The sequence below is a fragment of the Marmota monax genome, unplaced genomic scaffold (assembly GCF_021218885.2).
Source record: "Marmota monax isolate L192 unplaced genomic scaffold, Marmota_monax_Labrador192_F-V1.1 WCK01_AAM20220418_F8-fsc00141, whole genome shotgun sequence".
In the NCBI taxonomy this organism is placed as follows: Eukaryota; Metazoa; Chordata; class Mammalia; order Rodentia; family Sciuridae; genus Marmota; species Marmota monax.
In genome coordinates, this window is record NW_026692981.1 from 1,970,840 (window position 1) to 1,992,957 (window position 22,118).

The 22,118-nt window shown below is 49.0% G+C and overlaps 1 protein-coding gene across 8 annotated transcripts in view; it reads left to right on the forward strand.

Annotated features, from left to right (window-relative positions):
• Ripor2 (RHO family interacting cell polarization regulator 2) overlaps positions 1-19,419 on the forward strand; it is a 177,064-nt gene extending 157,645 nt beyond the window's left edge. For 4 of the 8 annotated variants that reach the window (XM_058582011.1, XM_046452514.2, XM_046452515.2 and 1 more), the window contains 9 exons: positions 1,471-1,649; positions 3,637-3,805; positions 6,228-6,363; positions 7,425-7,586; positions 8,734-8,892; positions 9,484-9,686; positions 10,700-10,783; positions 14,189-14,279; positions 16,089-18,071. In XM_058582011.1, coding sequence (XP_058437994.1) covers positions 1,471-1,649; positions 3,637-3,805; positions 6,228-6,363; positions 7,425-7,586; positions 8,734-8,892; positions 9,484-9,686; positions 10,700-10,783; positions 14,189-14,279; positions 16,089-16,189 — 1,284 coding nt within the window. In that variant the 3' untranslated portion in view covers positions 16,190-18,071. Of the gene's footprint in view, positions 1-213; positions 1,394-1,470; positions 1,650-3,636; positions 3,806-6,227; positions 6,364-7,424; positions 7,587-8,733; positions 8,893-9,483; positions 9,687-10,699; positions 10,784-14,188; positions 14,280-16,088; positions 18,072-18,339 lie in introns of those variants that run through there. The other 4 variants (XR_009227509.1, XM_058582010.1, XR_006853411.2 and 1 more) reach the window with 4 other exon arrangements.
• Positions 19,420-22,118: the final 2,699 nt, after the last annotated feature.

Here is a 22,118-nt window from a genome sequence, read left to right on the forward strand (position 1 = left end):
TTCTTTATAGATGATACCTAAACCTATCCATCCTCTACAAGATCAGGTTGTACAGATAGCAAGCTTAGGAAAGAAGAGCCCAGACGCGGGTTGAGTCTCCCCTTGAGATTGAAGGTGTCCAGAGGGTTTGGGGCAAGTGGCTTTGCATCCAGCCAGAGTTAAAGCATCAGCTGGACAAAGCTCTCTCTCTCCCCCCCCCTCCCACATTCCTAGGGTGCTAAAACATCTTGAGGATCAGAAACTAAACGAAGCTGCCTCTTGGACGGAGATCCCTGAGGGCCAGTGGAGCAACTATGATTTAAAGCAGCGACAGAAGTTCCCCCTGTGCTCTTGGGCCATCCTAAGTGCCCGAGACAGAGCCCTGCAAGGCCCCTCCTGCCTTGTGCTGGGAACTCATCGAGCAGTGCCAGCTAGCAGCGTGGAGGACACGTAGCGCATCTCCCTGCCAGGACTTGACCCCTTCCGTCCACCCCAGCGTCCTCTTGAGCCTTTGGTGTCCATCTCCCCTCTCTGCGCCTGTCACCCTGGCGTCATCTTCGGGTCATGTTTCTGCGCATGTCCTGCCACACAGCCTCGGGCCCCACATCCCAGGGCCTGGCCAGGGAGGCTGTGGGGCTCATTCCTTTCAAGGCAAAGCTCAGGGAAGTGAGGCTGCTTCCTGTCACGCCCATATCACTCATTCAGCCCCCGGTGCTCAAGAAGCCACACGCTGTGCCTGTGACCTCAGCTGTAGGCCTTCTCCATAGAGAGTGTGGGCTCCCTGAATCAGAGTGGCTTTGTGTTCTGGGACTTGCCTCCAGGACTACCTGGAGAGCCAGGTGCTTTAGATAGTCAGCTCTGGTCTCAGGACTTTGAAGACATGGTCGCTTGAAATTAGAGATTGGAATCAGCATTGACTTGGTGTCCCTTAAATTTCATCTGCTGGGTTTTGATTTGTTGTTTTTTTTGGAGACTGGGTCTCACTGTGTTGCCCCAGGCTGGTCTTGAGCCAGTGAGCTCATGTGATCCTCCCACCTCAGCCTCCCCAGCAGCTGGAACTATAAGCATGTGACCCTGCACGGGGCTGGCTGGCTGTGTGTTATTTGGGGATGAGCACGAGGTAGAGGGGAATATAGCCTTTCTGTTTCCCAAAAATTTCTGGTTGACATTTCTAAAAATGTTTATTATAACAATTCCAAACAGAAGTGGATGTGCACATTCCCACATCCACACTGGTCCTCAATGGTCAGCTCATGGCCAGTCTTGTTTTATCCGTTCCTCTACCTGTGTGTCTCTCTCTGGATCATTTTGGAACAAACCCCAGATATTGTGCCATTTTTACCTGTGGTTGTACTTCTTTTTGGAATATGGAGATTTTAAATGCCAATAAAAAATAAAAGCTTGATAAAGGAGAGCTGAAGTGTGGCCTCTGGCAGGTGCCGGCTCCTCCCTGCAGGTGTGCTCATGTCCCCGGTGCCTTCTGCCTTGCAGTGCAAGCCCTCGGTGAGCCGCAGCCGATCCTCCAGCCTCAGCCTCATGGTGGAAAGCGCTTTAGAAAGCTTTGACTTCCTCAACACCTCTGATTTTGATGAGGAGGAGGACGGGGAGGAGGCACGCCGTGGCGGCGGTGCTGACTCGGTGTTCTCAGACACCGAGCCCGAGAGGAGCAGGTGAGTGGGACGAGGCGCCGTGTGCACCCGCGGGGGGGGGGGCCGGTGCACAGCTCCCACGCGGCCCTGCTGGCGGCACTTGGCTCCTTTTGCCCGTCAAGCACAGCTTCACCTCCTCCGGGTTGCTTAAGGGACGACAGATCTCTTTCCCTCCCAGAAGTGAGGGGATGGCTGGATGAGTCCCGTGTGCGTGTGCGTCCTGCGTATGCATGTGGTCTGCAGCCTGCCGTGCAGTTCTCGCCAGCCCGCTGGGTACTCTGCTTGAGAACTGCGGACCGGTCCCACCTGGAGCCCTCTTCCTTCCCGGCCCTTGGCTTTGCTGGGCTTTGCTCTGCCCGCCCCTTCACCCAGCGAGTCTTCAGGTGGCTAAGCTCCTCCAGGTCCTGTCACAACCAATAACTGCCATTATCCACAGCGGGGTGGAAAACGTGGCCTCTGGGTGGGGGAGCCTGAAGGTGAAAGTCTCCTCCTCTGCCTGGTCCTGGAGCAGCTGAGCCAAGTTCTCAGAGCCAGGTCCTGGGGGCATCTTGACATTTCAGACCAAGGCAGACAAGCACCATGGGCATACCTGCCCCTCAGTCACCGAGACAGACACACAAACACTCCCCCCAGGAAGGGGTACATTGTACCTTTGGGACAATGTGACATAAATACATCTTCAAAGCTCTCTGTTCAGCCTTTACAGCTCTCTCTGTGGGAGGTGTTATTGTTTTGGGGTTCTGTTGTTCCTAGAAGGTTTCTTTTTCTAAGATAAAAGCAACAACAAAGAAAAATACAACGTGAGAACCAGAATTTATTCCTTGAGCAAACTGGGAATAAAATGAAAGCAAATTTAATGAGTAAATGTAATATTTAAGTTCTGCTTCTGCATATTGTCTAGCTTGACTGAATTGGCGTCATACTTCCTCACTAAACTTTTCTGTAACTCGTTAGCTATGTGACACATCACAGCCAGGCATCCATCTAAACTGTTTTTCTTCTTGCTAAAGGAAGCATTTAATAACAAAAACATTATTTCTTTTGTACAGTTTACAGAACATTAATGTTAAATGTATCTAACTCAATCAGTCTTACTGTATATTATCAGAATTATTAGAAAAGAACTGTGTGTGTGTGTGTGTGTGTGCGCGCACATGTGTGTATGTGTGTGAGAACCATGTGTCAACCACCTGGACACAGCTGAGCATCTTCCCCTGGAGGCAAATGTGATTCAGAGCAGAGCCCTCCAAGCTGCTGAGCCTGGGTGAGGGTCTCTGCATGGTGGGCACTGAGAAAGGAGCAGGAGGCGAGAAGCACAAGCTGCCTGTTGGTGACCAGGACACTCTCCGGGCTCCCTGTTCCATTCTCCCAACACAGATTCACTTTCAGAATAAAATGGGATAACATCAGTGCCATCATGATAAGACCTCAGGCAGGGGGACGTGGGGCTTGCACAGAGCAGGAGGCAGGACTCGGCTGTGCTCTGAGCACTTCGACACCTTCTAGCTTCTGTCCCCAGTAGAGCGTCTCCTCTTTCCTCCTGGCCACCCTCCTTTTGCCTTGTCTTCAAGAAGCAATTGATCTGGGGCCAGGAAAAGGCCGTGACAGGTTATTTCTTAATGCCATTACTCTTGGGAAACCACCGATACAGAGGACAACTTAATCCCAGAAAATCTGGCAAATCGCCCTGTCAACAGAGCAGGAAAGTGGGGCAAACACACAGTGAGGGCCCGACTCAAAAGACCTCGGGAGACACCTGGCATGTGCATGGCTCACTGCTGGAGACGAGACGGAGACCCTAGGGCAATGCATTTTCTTGGTCCTCTGATGCTGGGCCGGTCAGCAGCAGGCTGAGTGCTTGCTTATGAAAGGCCCCTCTGCTTTTCAAAGGAGGCGAGGGAAGGCGGACTCAGTGGGCGCGTGGGGCCTGGTGCCAGCCGGCCGACGTGGCTCGTGGTCTGTACACAAAGGAAACGGCTCACGTCTCACCCACCCCCTGCTTCACCAGTTACAGGTCGGTTCACCCAGAAGCCAGGGGGCATCTTAGTGAGGCACTGACCGAAGACACAGGCGTGGGGACCAGCGTGGCAGGCAGCCCCCTCCCGCTGACCACCGGGAACGAGAGCCTGGACATCGCCATCGTGCGGCACCTGCAGTACTGCACCCAGCTCGTCCAGGTGGGAAGCCAGGCTGCTGAGGTGGCAGGAAAGCAGGCCTCCGGCTTTGGTTTTGCAGGGAAATGAGAATTTGGGAATAAGAGAACAGCCCTGCTCTGGTATAAACCACCTCAAAAACTCTGATGGCGTGCCCTGCCTTCCTCACCCCGGGTCTCCCATCTCAGAACCCAGATCCCCGGGCCTTAAAAGGTAGCAGGTAGAATACGATATGTTGGCTCTTCTAAATCCCTTGGCAGTGGATGAGGGGACCTTGATTAAGGGAAAAGGTATTTGCATCCAGAGGGAGTGGGAAAGCCAGCATTAGTGAACATGTGTGGACATCAATGTCACAGGCATGTCCCGCCCCACCCCCACCCCTGCAAGAGCCGAGAGCACAGGCTGAAGACTGCACCTGCCCTACCCCAGGTCTGGAGCTGGCATCGCCTGCGAGCAGTGGGCGGCCACGTGCCTCTGGTCCTCTCATCACCACTGAGCCTCATTCTGGCGCAGCATAGAGCTGATTTTTCTTCTCATTTCAAACTCTGCCCCTCAAGGTTGGCAGCAGAGGAGCCGAGGTTTTGAAATGCTTTCCAGGAGACTTTCAGCTGCCCCAACAAACCTTTGCCCCAAGGCCTCTACTTAAACGCTTCCTCCTCGCCTGGTGCTTCTCTCTCCCGTCTTGTTCTTCTCTCAGCTTGCTGGATGTATGTGGAACAGGGTAGGACAGGGGCGGGGGGCGCGGCCACCCAGGAGGGTGCTGGCAGGAGAGGAGCTGAGGTCTTGAGAGCAGGAGCTGGCAGCAGAACAGGGGCACAGTCAGGGAGCCCGGGTCCTGGGGCAGCATGGCCTCCTTAGTGCCTCGGCTGGGATGAGACGGAGACGATCGTGTTTTCCACACCTGTGAGGAACTTTCCATGGCCACAGGCAGCTTGTGTGCTCTGGGAAGCTGGCTGGCACTTATAGCTCAGCCAGCATCCTATTTGACCTCTGCTGTTAGGTGTCGAGGTTACAAACCACAGTACCAAAAACCGTCCTGGCACAAAGTGTGATATTCTTCTGTGATCAAAACGGACAAGCGTTTTCATTTACTTATGGCTATTCACTATTTACCAACCCTTTGAATGGGATGGTTTTCATATCTCTTTGTCCTTGCTGATGCTGACACCATGCAGAGCAAACCACCTGTTTACCTCTTAGAGGTAAAATAGTTACTTTCAGAGACATAAGAATTCTCTTCCATGACAGGGGAGGTTTTCTCCCAAAGACTGATCAACCCAAGTCTTCTGTGGGAAAGAGCCATGCTAGAAAAACAAAGAGGGGGCATAAATACGCAGACTGAAGGAGGGGCGAATGCAAACCTGACTCACTTGCACTCACTCCTGAATTGGTGGGTTCACTTGTTTGGTATATGATCATAGAGAGATAAAAATGGGCCTTCCCAAAGAAACATACTCACAATAAATGTTTTTTTAAATAAATATGCTTCTATTTTACTCACTTAACAAGAAAGACTTTAGCACATGCTTGCTAGACTTTGGTTTGAAGTGCTATTTGTCCAGAGTGGGACTGCTCTAGAGGGCTCAGCCTGGGAGCACGTCCCTGTGTCCTGCCTTCCTCTGTGCCTAGCAGGTGGCCAGGGAGGTCCTGAGAGGCACAGAAGGGCAAGGGATGTCAACACCAAGTGACTTGTGTCTCCTTTCTTATGCCTCCTTGTGCTTGTGAGGGCACATGAATAAAAACACCACTTGTAGGACACTGGGCAGATTACTTAAGTAAAATGGGGACATCAATAGGACTGCCACATTGGGTGCACACACAGGGCGGAGGCTGGTGCCAGGCTCACAGGGAGCACTCACTAAGCGTGGTGAGAGAGCTCAGATTGCAATTACAGTTATTAGATAATCTTGAAAACAAAAAAACAAAAGCACACTATGAAAATCGACTGCGTTTTTCCAAACAGATCTTTTTCTGCTCACACACCAAGACACCACCTAAGTGAGCTGACTTTCTAAGAGGAGGAGATTTATGAGGCAGGGAAGGGAAAGCAGCTGCACAGTAGCTGGTAGCTCTACTGCGGATAAAGTGAGCCAGGCATCTGGGGCACACCTGTCATCCCAGAGACTCAGGTCTCAAGTCCAAATCCTGCCCCAGCAACTTAGCAAGACCCTGTCTCAAAATAAAAAATAAAAGGGCTGGGGCTGGGGCTCAGTCATAAATTGCCCCCGGGCTAAATCCTAAGTACCCCCAAGAAAGTTTAAAGTAGCACACTCAGGTGTGACTTGGACAGCTGTTGTGCCTGTCAGGGAGAGGGGACATCACCAGGATGGACCAACAGCCCTGCGTGAGTGCCTCCAGCATCCACAGCACATTCGGGAAGGAGGCGCTGGGAGCAGGAGCTCTCTACGTTACTTAACTGAAACAGCCGTTTTGTTTGTTTTATCAGCAAGTTGTCTTCTCCAGCAAAACCCCCTTTGTGGCAAGAAACCTCTTAGAGAAGCTTTCGAGACAGACCCAAGTGATGGAGAGACTCGCGGCCGTCAGTGACGAGGAGGCGGGGAGCCTGAGCTCTGTCGTGCAAGGTGAGCCTCTGTCCCCAGGGGAACTGCACTGTGCCCTGCCTCTCCCCACTGCTGGCAGGGGCCTGGGCACCCCTGCCCACCCACTGCCCACTGCTCCCGGCCGTGTCAGGAAGACAGGGAAGCCGTCTGTGCCTCACAACCGGGAGGCGTCTGGGCTGCGGGCTCCCGTCAGCCCCCACACACTGGCGTCTTCTGCAGGGCCTCCCTCAGGAGTGGGCCCGAGTGTGAACAGAAGCAGCATCACCCCAGGCACATCCAGGAGGGTCCCTTCAGACAGATGACTAGGACTCTGGCCATGCAGCTGGCCACGTCCCCCATAGCGCTGTCCAGGGGCAGAGGTGGACAGAGGTGGGCCGAGGCCTGCAGGACAGGCAGCTCAACTTGAGTGCGGAGGCGCCTCGCGCTCCTGTGGTCTGGCCCTGGGAAGAGTTTCTACTTTCACATCAGAAGGCCGCAACAGGGTCTTCTGGAACCTCCGTCAGGCCTGAGCCTCCGCAGGGTTCTCCTGTTGTGTCTGCCTCAAGTGTAGCTCCTGGGAGCAGGGCGCTCGGCGGGCCCTGAGAGGCATGAGCAGTGACAGATATTCAGGCTGCAAGCAACTGTCCCCTCCTCTCCATCCCACTGTCTCAGCCACTCAGCAGTACAGCGGTGACACACTCAGCTGCACTCTGCTGTCCACTCTCCTGTCTGAGGCCACCAGGCAGGGTGAACTCCCCTGGCCACCATGGCCGCATCCCATGCCTTTCAGGAAACCCGGGGGAGTGAGGGTCCTGATCCTGTAAGCTAGGGGACATGAGATGCCTGGGTGACCCCAGGGGAGAGCCACTGTGCCTTCTGTCACTGAGGCCAACAGCCGTGTTTTTCTGTTGTCCTCGCTCCCGGGCAGGAAGCTTCCTCCTCCTGTCCTTGTCCACCTGCCAGCTGCAGAGGACTCCTGTCCCAACGGCAAACCCCTCAACAAAAGAGAGCCCTGACAGCGCCTCGCCCGCCCCACCCAGGGGCCCGTCTTCGTTGTCTTCATTTAACGTGTGTCCTGGGATGGGGCCGCTCTTCTCTTCCAGCCCTCCCAGAGTTTCACAAAAAGCTGTCTCTGCTGTCCTTCTGGACCAAGTGCTGCGGCCCGGCCGGGGTGTACCACAGCTCTGCCGACAGGGTGATCAAGCAGCTGGAGGCCAGCTTTGCCAGGACTGTCAACAAGGAGTACCCAGGACTCGCAGACCCAGGTAGGACAGCGGGAGGTGGTAAGGCAGCGGGAGGTGGTCTGCCCCTCGGTGTGAGAGTGGGCATAGAAGGACCCCTGCAGCTGCCCTGCAGCCTGGGCCTGAAGAAGGGTGCACACCGGCCACAGGGCAAACTCATCCACTCACGCAGGGTTAAGGAAGAAAGATGGTGAACAGGTTTTAACAGTAGGGTGTCTGTGGGAACTGTCCCAGGACACCCTGCCAGCCCAATCGCAGGTGCCCACTGACTGCTCTGGTACCACTGTCGTGGTGTCTGTCTATCACCCACGAACACCCTCGTGTACTCTGGGTTCCCTATAGCACCTAAGACAACGAGGCTGCCGTGTGAAGAGTTGCCATGTGCTGTATCGCTTAGGGACCGATGGCGAGATTAAAATGTCTGTATATGTCCACTACAACTTTTTTCTGGATATTTTTGATGCACATCTGAAGATGTAGAACCCATGGACACTTTTTTCACTAAGGTGTCACATGGTACAACCACTTTGGGGAAACACTAGCAGTTTCTGCTAAAACTTGATATGCTCCTCTGCCACCATCTAGAAGCTGTACTCTTGAACATTCCAAGAGAAACGAGGGCTTATGTTCAGGAGGAAGGCCCTGGGGAGGAAAGTTCATAGCCGCTCTATTCACAGGAGCTGAAAGTTGGGAACAACCCAAGTGCCCATGACAGGAGATTGGATGAATCATAATATAACCATATCACAGGGCATTACCTAGTGCTTTTTAAAGAATATATTGCTGCTACAAGCAACGACTTGAGTGAACCTCACAGATGCTTTGTTGAGTGGAAGAAACCAGTTACTCCAAGTACACGCCACGTAACACCAGTTACAGGAAGTTCAAGCACTTGTGTAGACAGGAGGCAGGTGACTAGTTCCCGTGGTGGGAGGGGTGGGTAGCTGTGGAAGCTGTGGACTGGGAAGAGGCACTGAGTGCTGAGCCGCCCAGGTCTCCCGTGCCTGGCGGTCACGGAGGTGTGTGAGAATGCAGGTCACCTGGCCGTGTGCCGAGACGGTGCGCGGTGTATCAGGGATGCTTCACTTCGCTCATTGACACGTTACCATCAGAGAATGAATGAAAGACATCAAGCTGCCCCCACTGCTCTGTGTCTCTCCCTTTCAAATAGTGTTTCGAACCCTGGTCTCTCAAATCCTGGACCGGACGGAGCCTCTGCTGTCCGCCAGCCTCTCCTCGGAAGTCGTCACGGTTTTCCAGTACTGCAGTTACTTCACCAGCCACTGCGTGAGCGACCTGGAGAGCCACCTGTGCCAGCTGGCCAGGCAAGGTGAGGCGGCTCTCGTGTGCCACTGCAGTGGAGGCTCCTGCGGGCACCAACTTAGGGATCAGGGTGTGCTCTCTCGGAGCCTGGTCAGTCGGTCCACATGGGACTTAGAACCCCTTTTTTATGGTATTATCCCCATATTCCAATCAACAAAGTGAGTTTCTCCACCGTCCTGCTTCCTCAGCGAGGACTGGGGTTCACCTAGGACAGGGTTTGCCAGGTGGTCTGAGTGAAAGACAGGGCAGCTGGGTTCGCTATCCTATTCCAGAAAGACTGCACACGAGGTTTCCTTGCATTTCCTTCACTGTCGATTTTTACATTTGACTATTTAATTCATCTACACATTATTTTTGCTTCCATTATAAGGAAGAGCTCCAAGGTCACTTTTCTCCCCTACGACTGGCCCCCCACTTCACTACAGTTACTTGATCCATCGGTGCTTTTCTCAGTAATTGGAAACGCCTCCTTTGCAGAGTGACCACATGTGCTCAGTCTGTTGAGTTCTACTTCCACTAAAGACGCACAGGAGACCTGTGCATTTCTAGCTAACAGGTCACTGCACTGCCACAGCCCACCTTCTTTCCTGCCTTCCAGTCTCCGTGGTGCACACCCTGCAGTCCCTGAGAGATGAGAAGCTGCTGCAGGCCGTGGGCAACCTTGCTCCCAGCAGCCTCCTGGCCCAGCAAGAGGTGCTCCGGACTCTGGCTCTGCTCTTAACCAGGGACGACAGTGACGTCAGCAAGGCTGTGACGCTCTACTTGGCAGCAGCCTCCAAGAACGAGCATTTCAGGGAAAAGGTAGGAGGCCAGATCACGGCCACTGACTTAGAGTGCTTCTTGCCACTTGAATTAATGTTAAGTACTACATGTTAATAAACCACTTAGGAAGAAATTAGCTTAGTAAATTTAAGAAAATTTATTTTTGCATGAAGATTTTTTGGGTGGTGGGCAGTGCTGGGGCTGGAACCCAGGGCCTCACATGTGCCAGGAAAACTACCATGAGCCACACCCCCAGCCCTTTAAAGAATCTAACGTGCAACCCCCAGATGCCCCGTATCCAACTGAGGGGCCACCTGTCACTGGAGTTTACCGCCTTCTTTGGTCCTCCCACCAGAAATCTAACCAACCCTTCTGGTCCAGTTCACACATCTTCTTTGTGAAACCTACCCTAGCGCCTACAGGACGTCCCTTCCCCCTTCCCCATCTGACTGGCTTGGCCTCTTCTGCTCCCTGCTGGAACCTGACTCTTCTCTTCCCCACAGTTCCTTCAAACCCTTGGGGTTTCTAGATCTGAGGCCCCTTAACTGCCAGAATCAGAGAGGTTAGAAAACAGGAAAGAATTAGTCCTGGTGTTCTGTGGCACAGTGGGTGACTATGGTCTATGACAATCGAGTCCTCAATTTCCCAGTACACAGAGATGACAAATGTTCAAGGAGATGGAAATGTAAGTTAATCTGATTGGACCATTACACGTTGTACACACATATCGAGTTAATGGACTCTATGCCATAAATCCATACGAATATGTGTCAATTAAAAATTTAAATATAATAATATATTTTTTAAAATAGAGTCACTGGTGGAGTTTGCTAATGAACCAGCTCATTTTTTTTTTGAAAACTGGTGAATAAAGAGAAAGAATCGCTCTTTAAAAAAAAAAAACAAAAAACACCTAACTTTGTATCATTCAACTTCATGTTCCTAAGTCCATGACCTGGTAGAATATAGAGGATCAATTTATTGACTAAAGAGATCTTTTAATCAACACGAATTCCAGTGGAATGCCTCACAGTGTCCCTCTTCTCCCCCAGGCCTTGCTCTATTACTGTGAAGCACTGACCAAGACCAACCTGCAGCTGCAGAAGGCAGCCTGCCTGGCCCTGCGGAGCCTGGAGGTAAGGCCAGCAGCCCCCCGCACCCCCAGCACTCCCCCACGCCCCCCACACCCGCAGCTGGGGCTCTCACCTCCTTGCAGCTGCTTGGTAGTTTCGGGTTGTTATTTCCCCCTCGTATGTGACTTTGTTAAAGGGAACAAGTAGCAGAAAATAATCATGTTCTGCTGTGACCTGTAAGAATCAGTTTGCCTTTGGGTCAATATTAGGAAAGTATTTTATCCCACAGAGAGATGATATGGTGATTTCACCGATATTTAATGTGCAGTACAAATAGCAAGGAATAATGATATTTGCAAAGAAGTCTCAAAAGTCAATGTGCCACTGAATTCCCACCCAGATCCTTTCCCATAGAACTCTTTTTATTAAGCAGTTAATCAATCTTAATTGTGTCAGGGGAAGGAAGTTAGTGGAGAGGGAGAGAGCTAAACTGTTAATGAACAATGAAAGGGCCAGAATCCCCAGCATGAGAGAGTTTACCTTTCAGTGGGCTGGATTCAATGTTTGACCCACCTTTATCACAAAAATAAGACTAATGGGGCTTGAGAAAAGAACGAGAAGGCCACACCTTAGACTCTACTAAAATCTTGGATGGGCACCGGGGCAGGGGGCAGGGACCGGCAGGCCTGATGGGACGTGAAGAAAGGGATTAACTCCTCAAAAGAAAAGTTAATGACCTGTGAAGAAAAACAACTGTGGGAAAGTTTGCCTTCCTTGTTACTTGGTCAAAAAATGACTTTCAGGTGGCCAAAACAAAGCCCGCCGGGACTGCAGTTTATTTGGGCAGCCTCCTGCCACACTGCGACACACAGAGCTGGATGTCTGTGATTCAGACTTCACACTGGTAAAGACCAGGACCCCGAGGTCCAGCCGGGGTCATGGACGTACACGTTTCCAAGGTCACAGCAGAGGCCACTGTTCTAGCTCCAGCAGAACCCACGCCGGGGAGCACCAGATTTCTCCTTTTCCCTTTTCTCCTAGAAGATAGGATCTTTTCTGCCAGATGAAATGCCTTTCTGCAGCCCCCCAGCTCCTGAGGGGGCTCCGTGCAGCACGCTGTGCAAGACAGTGCAGATCTGTCATCACACAGACCTGGGATCCCTGGCCAGCTTGCTGGGAGTCTTGTTTTTATAAATTAATGGAAACAAACAGAAATTTCTCATTTTTCTGTTCTTTAATCAGCCTGCAAACAACCTACGGGGATCACGGTCCTCAAAAAAGTGGCCCCCATTCAGGTGTCCCATCTGTCACCATGGGCTACAGGAACCCGGGGGCCCCCGGCTGCTCCCTCTGGCTTGCCCCAGCCTGGCGCCCTGCACCAGCTCCACTACTTCATAAGCCCAGCCTCCTCCAGGAAAGGCAAACATGACTTGCAGTCCATGCCCAGTCCTCCAGCGACTCAGCCGGCGTGTTGTCTTCCAGGAGGTCACCCCAGGGCTTCCATCGCCATCTCTGCACTGATGACCTCCAGGTCCCTCTGACTCTTACCCAGCTTGCTGTTAGATAGCTCTAGCAGGAAGTCACTCAAACTGCACCCACCCCACCACCGATGGTCTCAGTGCCTTGGTGGGCCCTCTACCAGGCCTCCTCTCCCATCCATTCATCTGCCGTCCTGTGGACCCCAGCTCCGCCCTGTGCACTCTGCTCTATCCCTGCTGCAGTCACCCATCTGCACTAGTCACCTACAGGGGAGCCACCCTGCCTGCTACGGCCTGAGCTTGCGTCAAGGCCCCCTTGCCCTGACATTAGAAACATTGCAACAAAACACAGATCTGCTCAAAGCTCTGCAGGGGCTTCTGCAATCTTAGCTCTCAGACTTAGACCCAGATTAAGCCATGAATTTACGATTCAACCGGAAGCCCCTAACGTGGCTCAGAGGATTCTCCTTGAAAAGATACAGGCCTTCTCTGAACACCTCCATGGCCACCTCTGGACTTGGGCCTGCCACAGTCTATTAGCCTTGCCTGGAGTCAATTCCTTCTCCACAGCCCAGCCACTCCCCAGCCCCAGGCACACACACCCACCCACCCCCACACTTGGCTACCTAGTCTCAGAGGCCACCTCCCCCAAGAGGTTGGCCCTCCTCAGCCTGAAGTGCTCTGCCCCAGCACCCTCACTCAGCCTGTCGCTCACAAGTACTCATGTGACAGTCTGTCTGTCCACTCAACTGCGGACTCTTTGGACCAGTTCCATGTCTAGTTCATTGTAGAATCTCCCATGCTTTGTGACCTGTCTTTGTGACATGTGAGGCCCTGGGTTCGATTCTCAGAACTGAATATAAATTAATAAATAAAGGCCCATTGACAACTAAAAAATATTTTTAAAATAGTTATAAACAATTTTTACCATAAAAACACTCTGACAATCTAAAAATCAAGAGTATTCAGTAACTGCTTACAGAATAAGTAGAAGCTGGGTACGGTGGCACACGCCTATAATCCCAGTGGCTTGGGACACTGAGACAGGAAGATCATGAGTTCAAAGCCAGCCTCAGCACCTGCAAGAAGCTAAGCAACTCAGTGAGACCCTATCTCTAAATGAATACAAAATAGGGCTGGGGATGTGGGCAAGTGGTCAAGTACCCCTGAGTTCAATCCCTGGTACCAAAAAAAAAATAGAAGACATCCCATCATGGACTTTATTTTTTTTTTTTTTTTTTAAGAGAGAGTGAGAGAGATAGAGGTAGAGAGAGAGAGAATTTTTTAATATTTATTTTTTAGTATTTGGCGGACACAACATCTTTGTTTGTATGTGGTGCTGAGGATCGAACCCGGGCCGCACGCATGCCAGGCGAGCGCGCTACCGCTTGAGCCACATCCCAGCCCCCATCATGGACTTTAATTTTCCTTCTTTATTTCAGTGCATAAACTGAATAAGAAATAATTTTTAAGTTTTTTTTTAATTGACAAAAAATAATTGTGCATGTTTATTGGGCACAATGGGCTGTTTCAATTATATATGCACAGGAATTCTTAGTGTCATTTGGAATCAATGGAATACAGCAGAAAGAACTAGGAGAAACGGGTTCTATTCTGGAAAAGCAGGAGACTCGTGTTCCACTCTAGACCTGGAGTGCTCTGGGCAGTAAGAAGTTCAGCTGGTCACCAGATTTTCCACAAGTACACGTCCTAGGCTCCCTTCTAGGGAATTCCAGTGTAGTGGTCTGGAGTAGCACCTAGGAATTGTACTCATGTGACAGTCTGTCCCTGAGGGTCCCTGAGGAGTCTGGCCCTGTCACTTGAGCTTCGCACACAGCAGCTGAGAGAGCTCACTAAATGATCACTAAATGGCAATCCACTAAGTTTGGGGACCCCCAAAGGAAGTTTTTTAAGTTTCCCGCTAGTGATAAAATGATGTGTCGTGGAGCCCCCGATTAAATGCCAGAACACTAAACTATTTCCCCCATAGGCAACTGAAAGCATTAAAATGCTGGTGACCTTGTGTCAGTCTGACACGGAAGAAATCAGAAATGTGGCCTCAGAAACCCTCTTGTCTCTTGGTGAGTTATTGTTTGTCTTTGTTTTGTTTTACATAATTGCTGGCTTCTGATTTTCTCAAAGGAAGCTAAAAAGAAGATTTTCATTCGCCCTATTTTAGCAATTTCCCCCACCTGCTGTCTACTGAGACCCATGGAGTATGGGAAAATCAGTATGCACCCCCACACCCAGGCAACCCCTCGCTTTCTCGGGATGCAGAGTGAAGATCATTCTCAGGAGCCAGGCTGTCTTGGTCTGTCAGTCCGCGTCCTGTTTGGGATGAAGAACACAAATGCCAGACCATAAAGCAGAGGCTATAGAAATCCAGGTTGGGTTGCAGTGCAGGGTCAGGGTGGGCAACCACCAAAAGGCAATGATTGACCAAGATACCAGAGGTGCCTCCTACATACCGCGGCCTGGTGCTGGCCCCAGGTCCACCTCAGTTGCCCTCTGGCCCTGACACCAAAGAAAAGAGCTGATGTCTTTATTCTGGATCACCCAGAGAGCCCTGTTCCCTTCCCTTTACTCCACGAGGTTCCTGTTGACCATGTTTCCTAGTTTTATTCTTTTGGGTGGCCCTGAGAGGGGGAGAAAGCCTTTCTTAATGCTGCATAAAAATGTATGAATCAGGGGCTGGGGTGATGGCTCAGTGGCAGAAGGCTTGCCTAACACATGTGAGGCACTGGGCTTGATTCTCAGTACTGAATATAAATTAATAAAATAAAGGCCCATTGACAACTAAAAAATATTTTTAAAACAGTTATAAACAATTTTACCATAAAAACACTCTAAAAATCTAAAAGCTATACTCTGAAATTCTCCAAACATAATCCAGTCCCTAAAACCAACTGGAAAAAAAAGAAAAAAGTTGCCCTAGTTTGACTATAGCATGTTAATCATGGGAAGGAGAATCTCGTGTCATTCATAACCACCGTGAAAACCCATTCACTGTTAGGCCTCTTTCTTACAGTTACAGGGTTAAAAAAAAAAAAACTCCATTTCGGTATTGGATATATCATTTATTGCTCAGAAAGCTTAGCCAGCATGTTTGTTTAAAGAATAAAATAGTTGCTGGGTGCGGAGGTGCACACCTATAGTCCTAGCGGCTCAGGAGGCTGAGGCAGGAGGATGGCAAGTTCAAAGCCAGCCTCAGCAAAAACGAGGCACTAAGCAATCCAGTGAGATCCTGTCTCTAAATAAAATACAAAAATAGGGATGTGGATGTGGCTTAGTGGTCAAGTGCTCTGGTACCAAACAAAAAACAAGAATAAAATAGCTATTCCTAATGGCTGTTTTAGGTAGAGAAAGTATTTAACGCTCTAAAATGTACCTAGGGAGTTATTAGTTTATCCCTTCTGTTCTGAAATAACCGTGAAGGTAAAAAGTAAAAGGTGGAAGTGTAAACTGGCCAGCCATGCTGCTCTCTCTCCACTGTGAGCTAAGCGAGGGTCCCTGAGGCCTGTCACCTGAGCTGCACACACACAGCAGCATCTCCAAGAATGACCATCTCTCCTGGTTCCTTCCACTCTTCATGTGCCGCCCACACCAGCCCTGGGCCCTGGCCACCCCAGGTCAGGTCTCAACACTGGCTGTTCACCCCCAGGGAAGCCTAACGCACACGGGCCAGGGTCCACCCCAAAGAGTTGCTTCCTTTGGTCCAACATGTGTTTTGCATGGGGGTTTCCAAAAACCTGAGTTTGATCCTCAGCATTGGGGGGGGGGGGGGGCGAGCAAGGCAAAACCCCTAACAATCCATCCCTAAACGGTGATATTGATTTTCTTTGAATGATGAGTTAAGTCTCAGTGGTGTTCATGTTCACCGTCCCACCCAGGAGAAGACGGGCGGCTGGCCTACGAACAGCTGGACAAATTTCCGCGAGACGGTGTGAAAGTTGGAGGTCGTCATGGAGCTGAGGTGGCCACGGCCTTTTAGCCACGGGTAACGCTACCTGGCCACGGTCCCGACTTCTGGCCCCTTCCACCCGGTGTCCAGGACTTGAAGACCTCCTACAATGTGAGGGGAGTCTCAGTCTGGTTTCACAGCCCCTCTGCTTTCCCTTGGCCACAAAAACAGGGCTGTGCAGAACTCTGATCGCGTCGTCGACCGTGACTGGCAATATCAGGAAGAGTCCGTCTTGTCTTAATAAGTGGGGATTTTAAAACAGCCATCTTTGTACCTTTTTGGAATTTCAATAAGCTTGAAATTGTCATGCGCTATTTCTATAAATACCATCTGCTTTGCAGTTTTTCTCTGTGGTGTTCTCAGGGTTGAGTGGTCCTTTAGCTACCTAATTTTACTTTAAATACAAGCACACAAAAAAAGAATTTCTTCAAACAATGCTTGCCTGAAGAATGTGGCAAAATGACCCATTGTAAGAGTCTAATTTTTATATTTTACTTTTTTAAGCTCTGTGTTTCTTTTGTCCATCCTAAAAATTCCCAAATCGTGTTCTCATTATAATTAAAAGATAACTAAATCACTAAGAACTACCTTAGTAAGATTATACCCATATGCTCAAAACCCAAAAACTCATTAAGCCTTTTTTATTTGTTTTTTGTTTTTTGGATTTTTTTTTTTAGTGGGACTGAACCCAGGGCCATTTGGGGTTCATCCCAGAGCTACATCCCCAGCCATTTAATTTTTTTTTAATTTTAATATTTATTTTTTAGTTTTCGGCGGACATAACATCTTTGTTTTTTGTATGTGGTGCTGAGGATCGAACCCGGGCAGCACGCATGCCAGGTAAGCACGCTTAATTTTTTTTATATTGAGACAGGGTCTCATTGAGTTGCCCAGGCTGGCCTCAAACTTGTGATCCTCCTGCCTCAGCCTCCTAAATTGCTGGGACTACAGGCATACACCACCATGCCCAACAGATTTTTTTTCCTAACAAGAGCCATTTTTTAAAAATAATACTCTTACCATATAGGTATTTTGCTGCTGAGACAAATCAAAACCAAAAGTCATGGATTCGAAAAGCTGTGATGCTCTTTCAAGGTGGAAGAATGTGGAATCCTCAATGGGTTAGGACCATAGGGACACTAAAAGTCATTCCTGCTTCTGTAAAAATCATGTGAAATTAGGAAGAAGAACTCCCTGAAGGATCGCCAGTGCCCCTAGAAAAGTCCTCACCACTAGGTAGGACCCCCGCCAAGCAGCTGCAGTAGCATCAGGCTTCAGGAGCAGGGCAGCAGGCCCCCCCAGGGAGTCAGGGCCTTTCAGTCAGGGCCTGTTCCTGAATGACTTTCCTCCCTGTGAAGGGGGACAAGGAGGGGTAGCCAAGGTATCAGAACAATATTGTGAGTGCGATTTAAACTGTGGATGTCAGCAGTATTCTGGACATGCTTGTATGAAATCTCACTTGGATGTCATTTTAAGTATTTACATGTTAGCAAGACTTTTAAAAAGAATTTATTTCCTTTTAAAGTGAAACTTGTTTGCCAGGCTTCGGGCAAAATCGTTCTTTTAACTGTGAAGTTATAATGTACATATTTGTATATTTATAAATATTATGTATGCATATGTCCTCCATTTTAAAGGCTCATTGTACAGTCTGTAGTTAGTATGCATAGTCCATAGTCCACGTTAAATGGTTGAAATGGTTCTTTCTATAGGAAGTCAAGTCTCACATGTTACAGGGTTTCTTTGTTTTGGGTTTTTACATTTTTATTTTTTTGGATATTGCATGAGTAATCAGTTCCACATCTTTTGTATCCACTTCTGCATTTTATTTTTGGTTAGGGGGTGCTTTTAGTTTGGTGGCATTTGTATTCATCACCCAATCATGTAAGTTAAAATAAAAGTTATTTTGTAATTACTAGTCTCCGGTCAGTACAGAGTCTGAGGTGCTTTCTCACATGCCCTTCCTCAGCTGTATCCACAACACACTGCACCTCATTCTCAACCCTCTTCTTATGTTGCTTTTCTTCACCTATATAAATAGGGAAAGTAACTTGATAAGAATTCTGAGTTGTCCTAAATTGAGTTTTGGCGAATGGAAGGAGGGGAGAGAGGAGAAGACCCTTTTAAATCAGAACTTCAAGCTCAGTCAAGTGCTCCACAACCCTTTCTATTTGCTGAAGGTCGACCTCCAAGGCCACGTTGCATTCTGCTCTGGGAACCCACCAACCAGGAAGCAGCAACAACTCCTCTCTGTGGACGAACCTCCTATCCATGACTGCCTGCTTCCCGGGGTCCTGCCCTCCTGTCGGAATAGTCACAGTAGAGTCTGTGTAAATGATTTATGTTACTTCTCCCCAAAATGTTGTTATAAATTACACTGGTCCCTGAGGTCTGGTGGGCGTTTTGCAATTGCTGTCTGACCCTGTTGCAGAGGCTTAGGAATGTGTCCCACTGGTCCAGCCCCTTTGGTTACCATCGATATAGCTCAACAAACCCTATTTTCAGAGACCCATACCTCAAAACTTCGACTTACAAAGTAGCCCCAGATTCGTCGTAAGGCTAGTTGGGGTGTGGGCACTGTGTGTCAGGGTCACAGTGGGCAGAGGGAGCCTTCATTCATGACTGCTCCATCACAAACCACCCGCAGCAGCATCACAAGGGGCCTGACATTCACCTCTGGAATGTTCACCAAATATCATTCACGGCTTTACTGAGTCAAGCGTCCCCTAGAGGTTTATTGCTACACTGTTTTTACCCGCATTGCCTCAGATACTTGACAAATTCATCAAGTAAGATGGCAAAACTGAACTCAGCGAAAGGTAGCAGCACTCCTTAGTAGATGAGAAAAACAAGTTACTCAAGTAGACAAGATCACTTTTCACACCTGACGTTTCCCTGGAGAGAGTACCGGTTATTAAACAAGTCATAGCTTTTGATTTTGAGAAGGTTCTAAGTGCACCTGTACAGCTTTTTGGTCTGGACCTAGATGTCCTCAAAGGTTCATGTGCTAACAGCCTGGTCCCAGTCTGTGGCACATCAGGAGGTAGTAGAGCATTTAGCCGGTGGGCCCAGGGAAAGGAAGTTAGGTCACTGGGGAAGGAGCTGCCCTTGTCTCTGCTTCCTGGTCACCACCAGGTGGCCAGCTTTGCCCTACCACACTTTCCCCATGATGATGCTCCTTCCAAAGCAAAGGAGCCAACTCACCATGGACCATACCTCTGCAACTATACATCAAAATAAATCTCTCCTTTTAAATTGTTCACCTCAGAGTATCTTGTTATAGCAACGAAAACTTAGCTAGCACAGGAAATTGGTACCGAGAAGTGGGGTCACGGCTGTGACTATACCTAAATGTGTGGTTCAGAGCCTTTGGAACTGGTTTGTGGGATGAAACCAGTTTGGAAACGTTTGAAGAGGGGAGCTAGAGAAAGTCTGGAATGCTGTGAGCCCTTCCGATGGGCTCAGAAGACTGATAGGAATGCAGAGGATAAATGCTGTGTTCTTGAGGTTTCAGATGGAACAAGGGCTCTATTGGGAACAGGACTAGAGGCCATTTGTGCTATGTTCTGACAAGAAGACTTATCCACATTTGTCCATTCCCTGAGTCTTTGTGGGAGGCTGCGTTTAAAGGTGATGGACTAACTAATCTGGCAGAGGAAATTTCAAGGCAGCACAGCATTCAGGCAGTGGCATGGGCATTGCTGGATTCTTTTTTATTTTATTTTTAAATTTGTTTTAATTAGCTATACATGACAGTAGAATGCATTTATGCACTTTGATATATCATACATAGATGGGGTATGATTTATCATTTTTCTGAGCGTGCGTATTGCAGAATCATATTGGTCATGCAGTCATGTATATACAGAAGATAATAATGTCTGTTTCATCCTCTATCTTTCATATCCCCACATCCTCTCCCCTCCCCTCCCTTCACTTCTATCTAATCTAAGGTAACTCTATTCTTCCCTAGTGCCCCTCCATCTCTTATTGTGAATTGGCATCCGAATATCAGAGAAAACATTTGGCCTTTGGTTTTGGAGGATTGGCTCATTTCATTTAGCATGATATTGTCCAACTTTGTCCATTTACCAGCAAATGCCATCATTCCATTCTGGACTTGTCCAGTATTGTGGACTTGCGTGTATGAAATCTCACTTGAATGTCATTTTAAGTATTTACATGTTAGCAAGACTTTTAAAAAGAATTTATTTCCTTTTTAAAGTTCTTTGCCAGATTGTGGTGTTCTCAGGGTTGACTGGTCCTTTAGTGGTCAACTCTGGAAGTGTTCTCCAAATATCATTTACTGCTTTTACTGAGTCAAGCATTCCCCCAGAGGTTTATTGCTACACTGTATCTCGTTGCTACACTATTCCTTTGAGAATACAGTGTATATTGCTATACTATATTTCATTGACTATATATACCACATTTTCTTTATCCATTCATCTATTGAAAGACACCTGGGTTGGTTCCACAGTTGAGCTATTGTGAATTGAGCTGCTATAAACATTGATGTGGCTGCATTACTCTAATATGCTGATTTTAAGTCCTTTGGGTATAGACTGAGGAGTGCTGGGTCAAATGGTGGTTCCATTCCAAGTTTTCTGAGGAATCTCCATACTTCTTTCCATAGTAGTTGCACCAATTTGGTTGTTTTAGCCAAATTTACAGTGAGAATTAGGAACAGAAAGCATATCATAGAAATTTGAAAAACTTGCAGTTTGTCAAGAAAAGGAACTTATTTAAAACCACTGCAAGGAGGGCATGGTTTCTAAAAAGATCAGAGGCTTTAAAAAGAGGCCAAGTAATCTGCACTGAGAGACCAGGAAAGATAGTTTGAGGTCATCTCAGAAAGTGGCAAGGCCGTGGCATGTTGTAAAAGTAATCTCTTTCAAAGACTTTCCCTTGAGAAGACAGCCCCAGGGTGCCCTGCTTGCACAAGGCCACCTAAAAATCGTTTTCCTGGGATTCATTTCTCCATGTTCTGCTGTCAAAGTCCTCAGTGGCCACTGTCAAAGTGGGCCTCACCCCTGCTCCAGACAGTGGTGGACTGTGGCATCATCCACGTAACGCTGGTCTTTCACACACGCAGAATGCAAGGGTGGGTCATGGAGTCTTCCACCAAGATGTAAGAGAAAGGGTAGGCAAAACAGGGCAGCGTCCAAGGGCTGCAAACAGCCTGTGAGAGGGCAATGCGTGGAGCTGTGTGTGCAGCCAAGCTGCAATGCAAACCCTGGGAAGTTGGGGATGTCAGGAGGCTGCAATGCCTGCCATGGGAAGATGCAGGCAATGAGCAGAGTCAGCCCAACAGAGAGGCCATGTAGGCTGCTGCTGCCAGCAAGGCCACTGGGTGGGCTGCCCAAGCCCAGCGGAGCTGACCTCATGCCGACATGCTCCCCAGATACTGAGTGCAGGACTAGAGCATTCAATGGTTGCCCAGCTGGGATTCAGTCTTGCTTGGCTCCAGTCCCTCCTGTCTATGCTCCTCTTCCTCCTTTTTGGAATGTGTATCTTGTGCCATTGTATCTTGGAGTAATGTAACTTGCTCTTTCAATTTTTATAGGGTTTCTCAGCAAGAGTTTGCCTTGAGTCTCAGAGGAAACTCTGAACGTGGGCTTTCTGGCAGTGCTGAACTATTACGACGGTAGAGGCTCCTAGAGATGGACACGGTGCATCCTGCATTGTGGGATGAATATGAGCTAGTGGGGGCCAGAGGCAAATGTTAGAGTTTGGATCTTAAATGTCCCCCCAGTGCTTATTACCAGAGTGCTAGGTCAGAAGCCTCACTCCAGAGTTCCCAGCAAACCAGGTCCTACCACTTGCCACAAAAACGAAACAGAAAAGGTAGTGGTGAAAAGAACTTTAAACAATATGGTGAGTGTGGCTTAGAGATGGGGTATCCCCCCAAAGCTCATGTGTGGGACAAGGCAAGAATTTTCAGAGGTGAAATGATTAA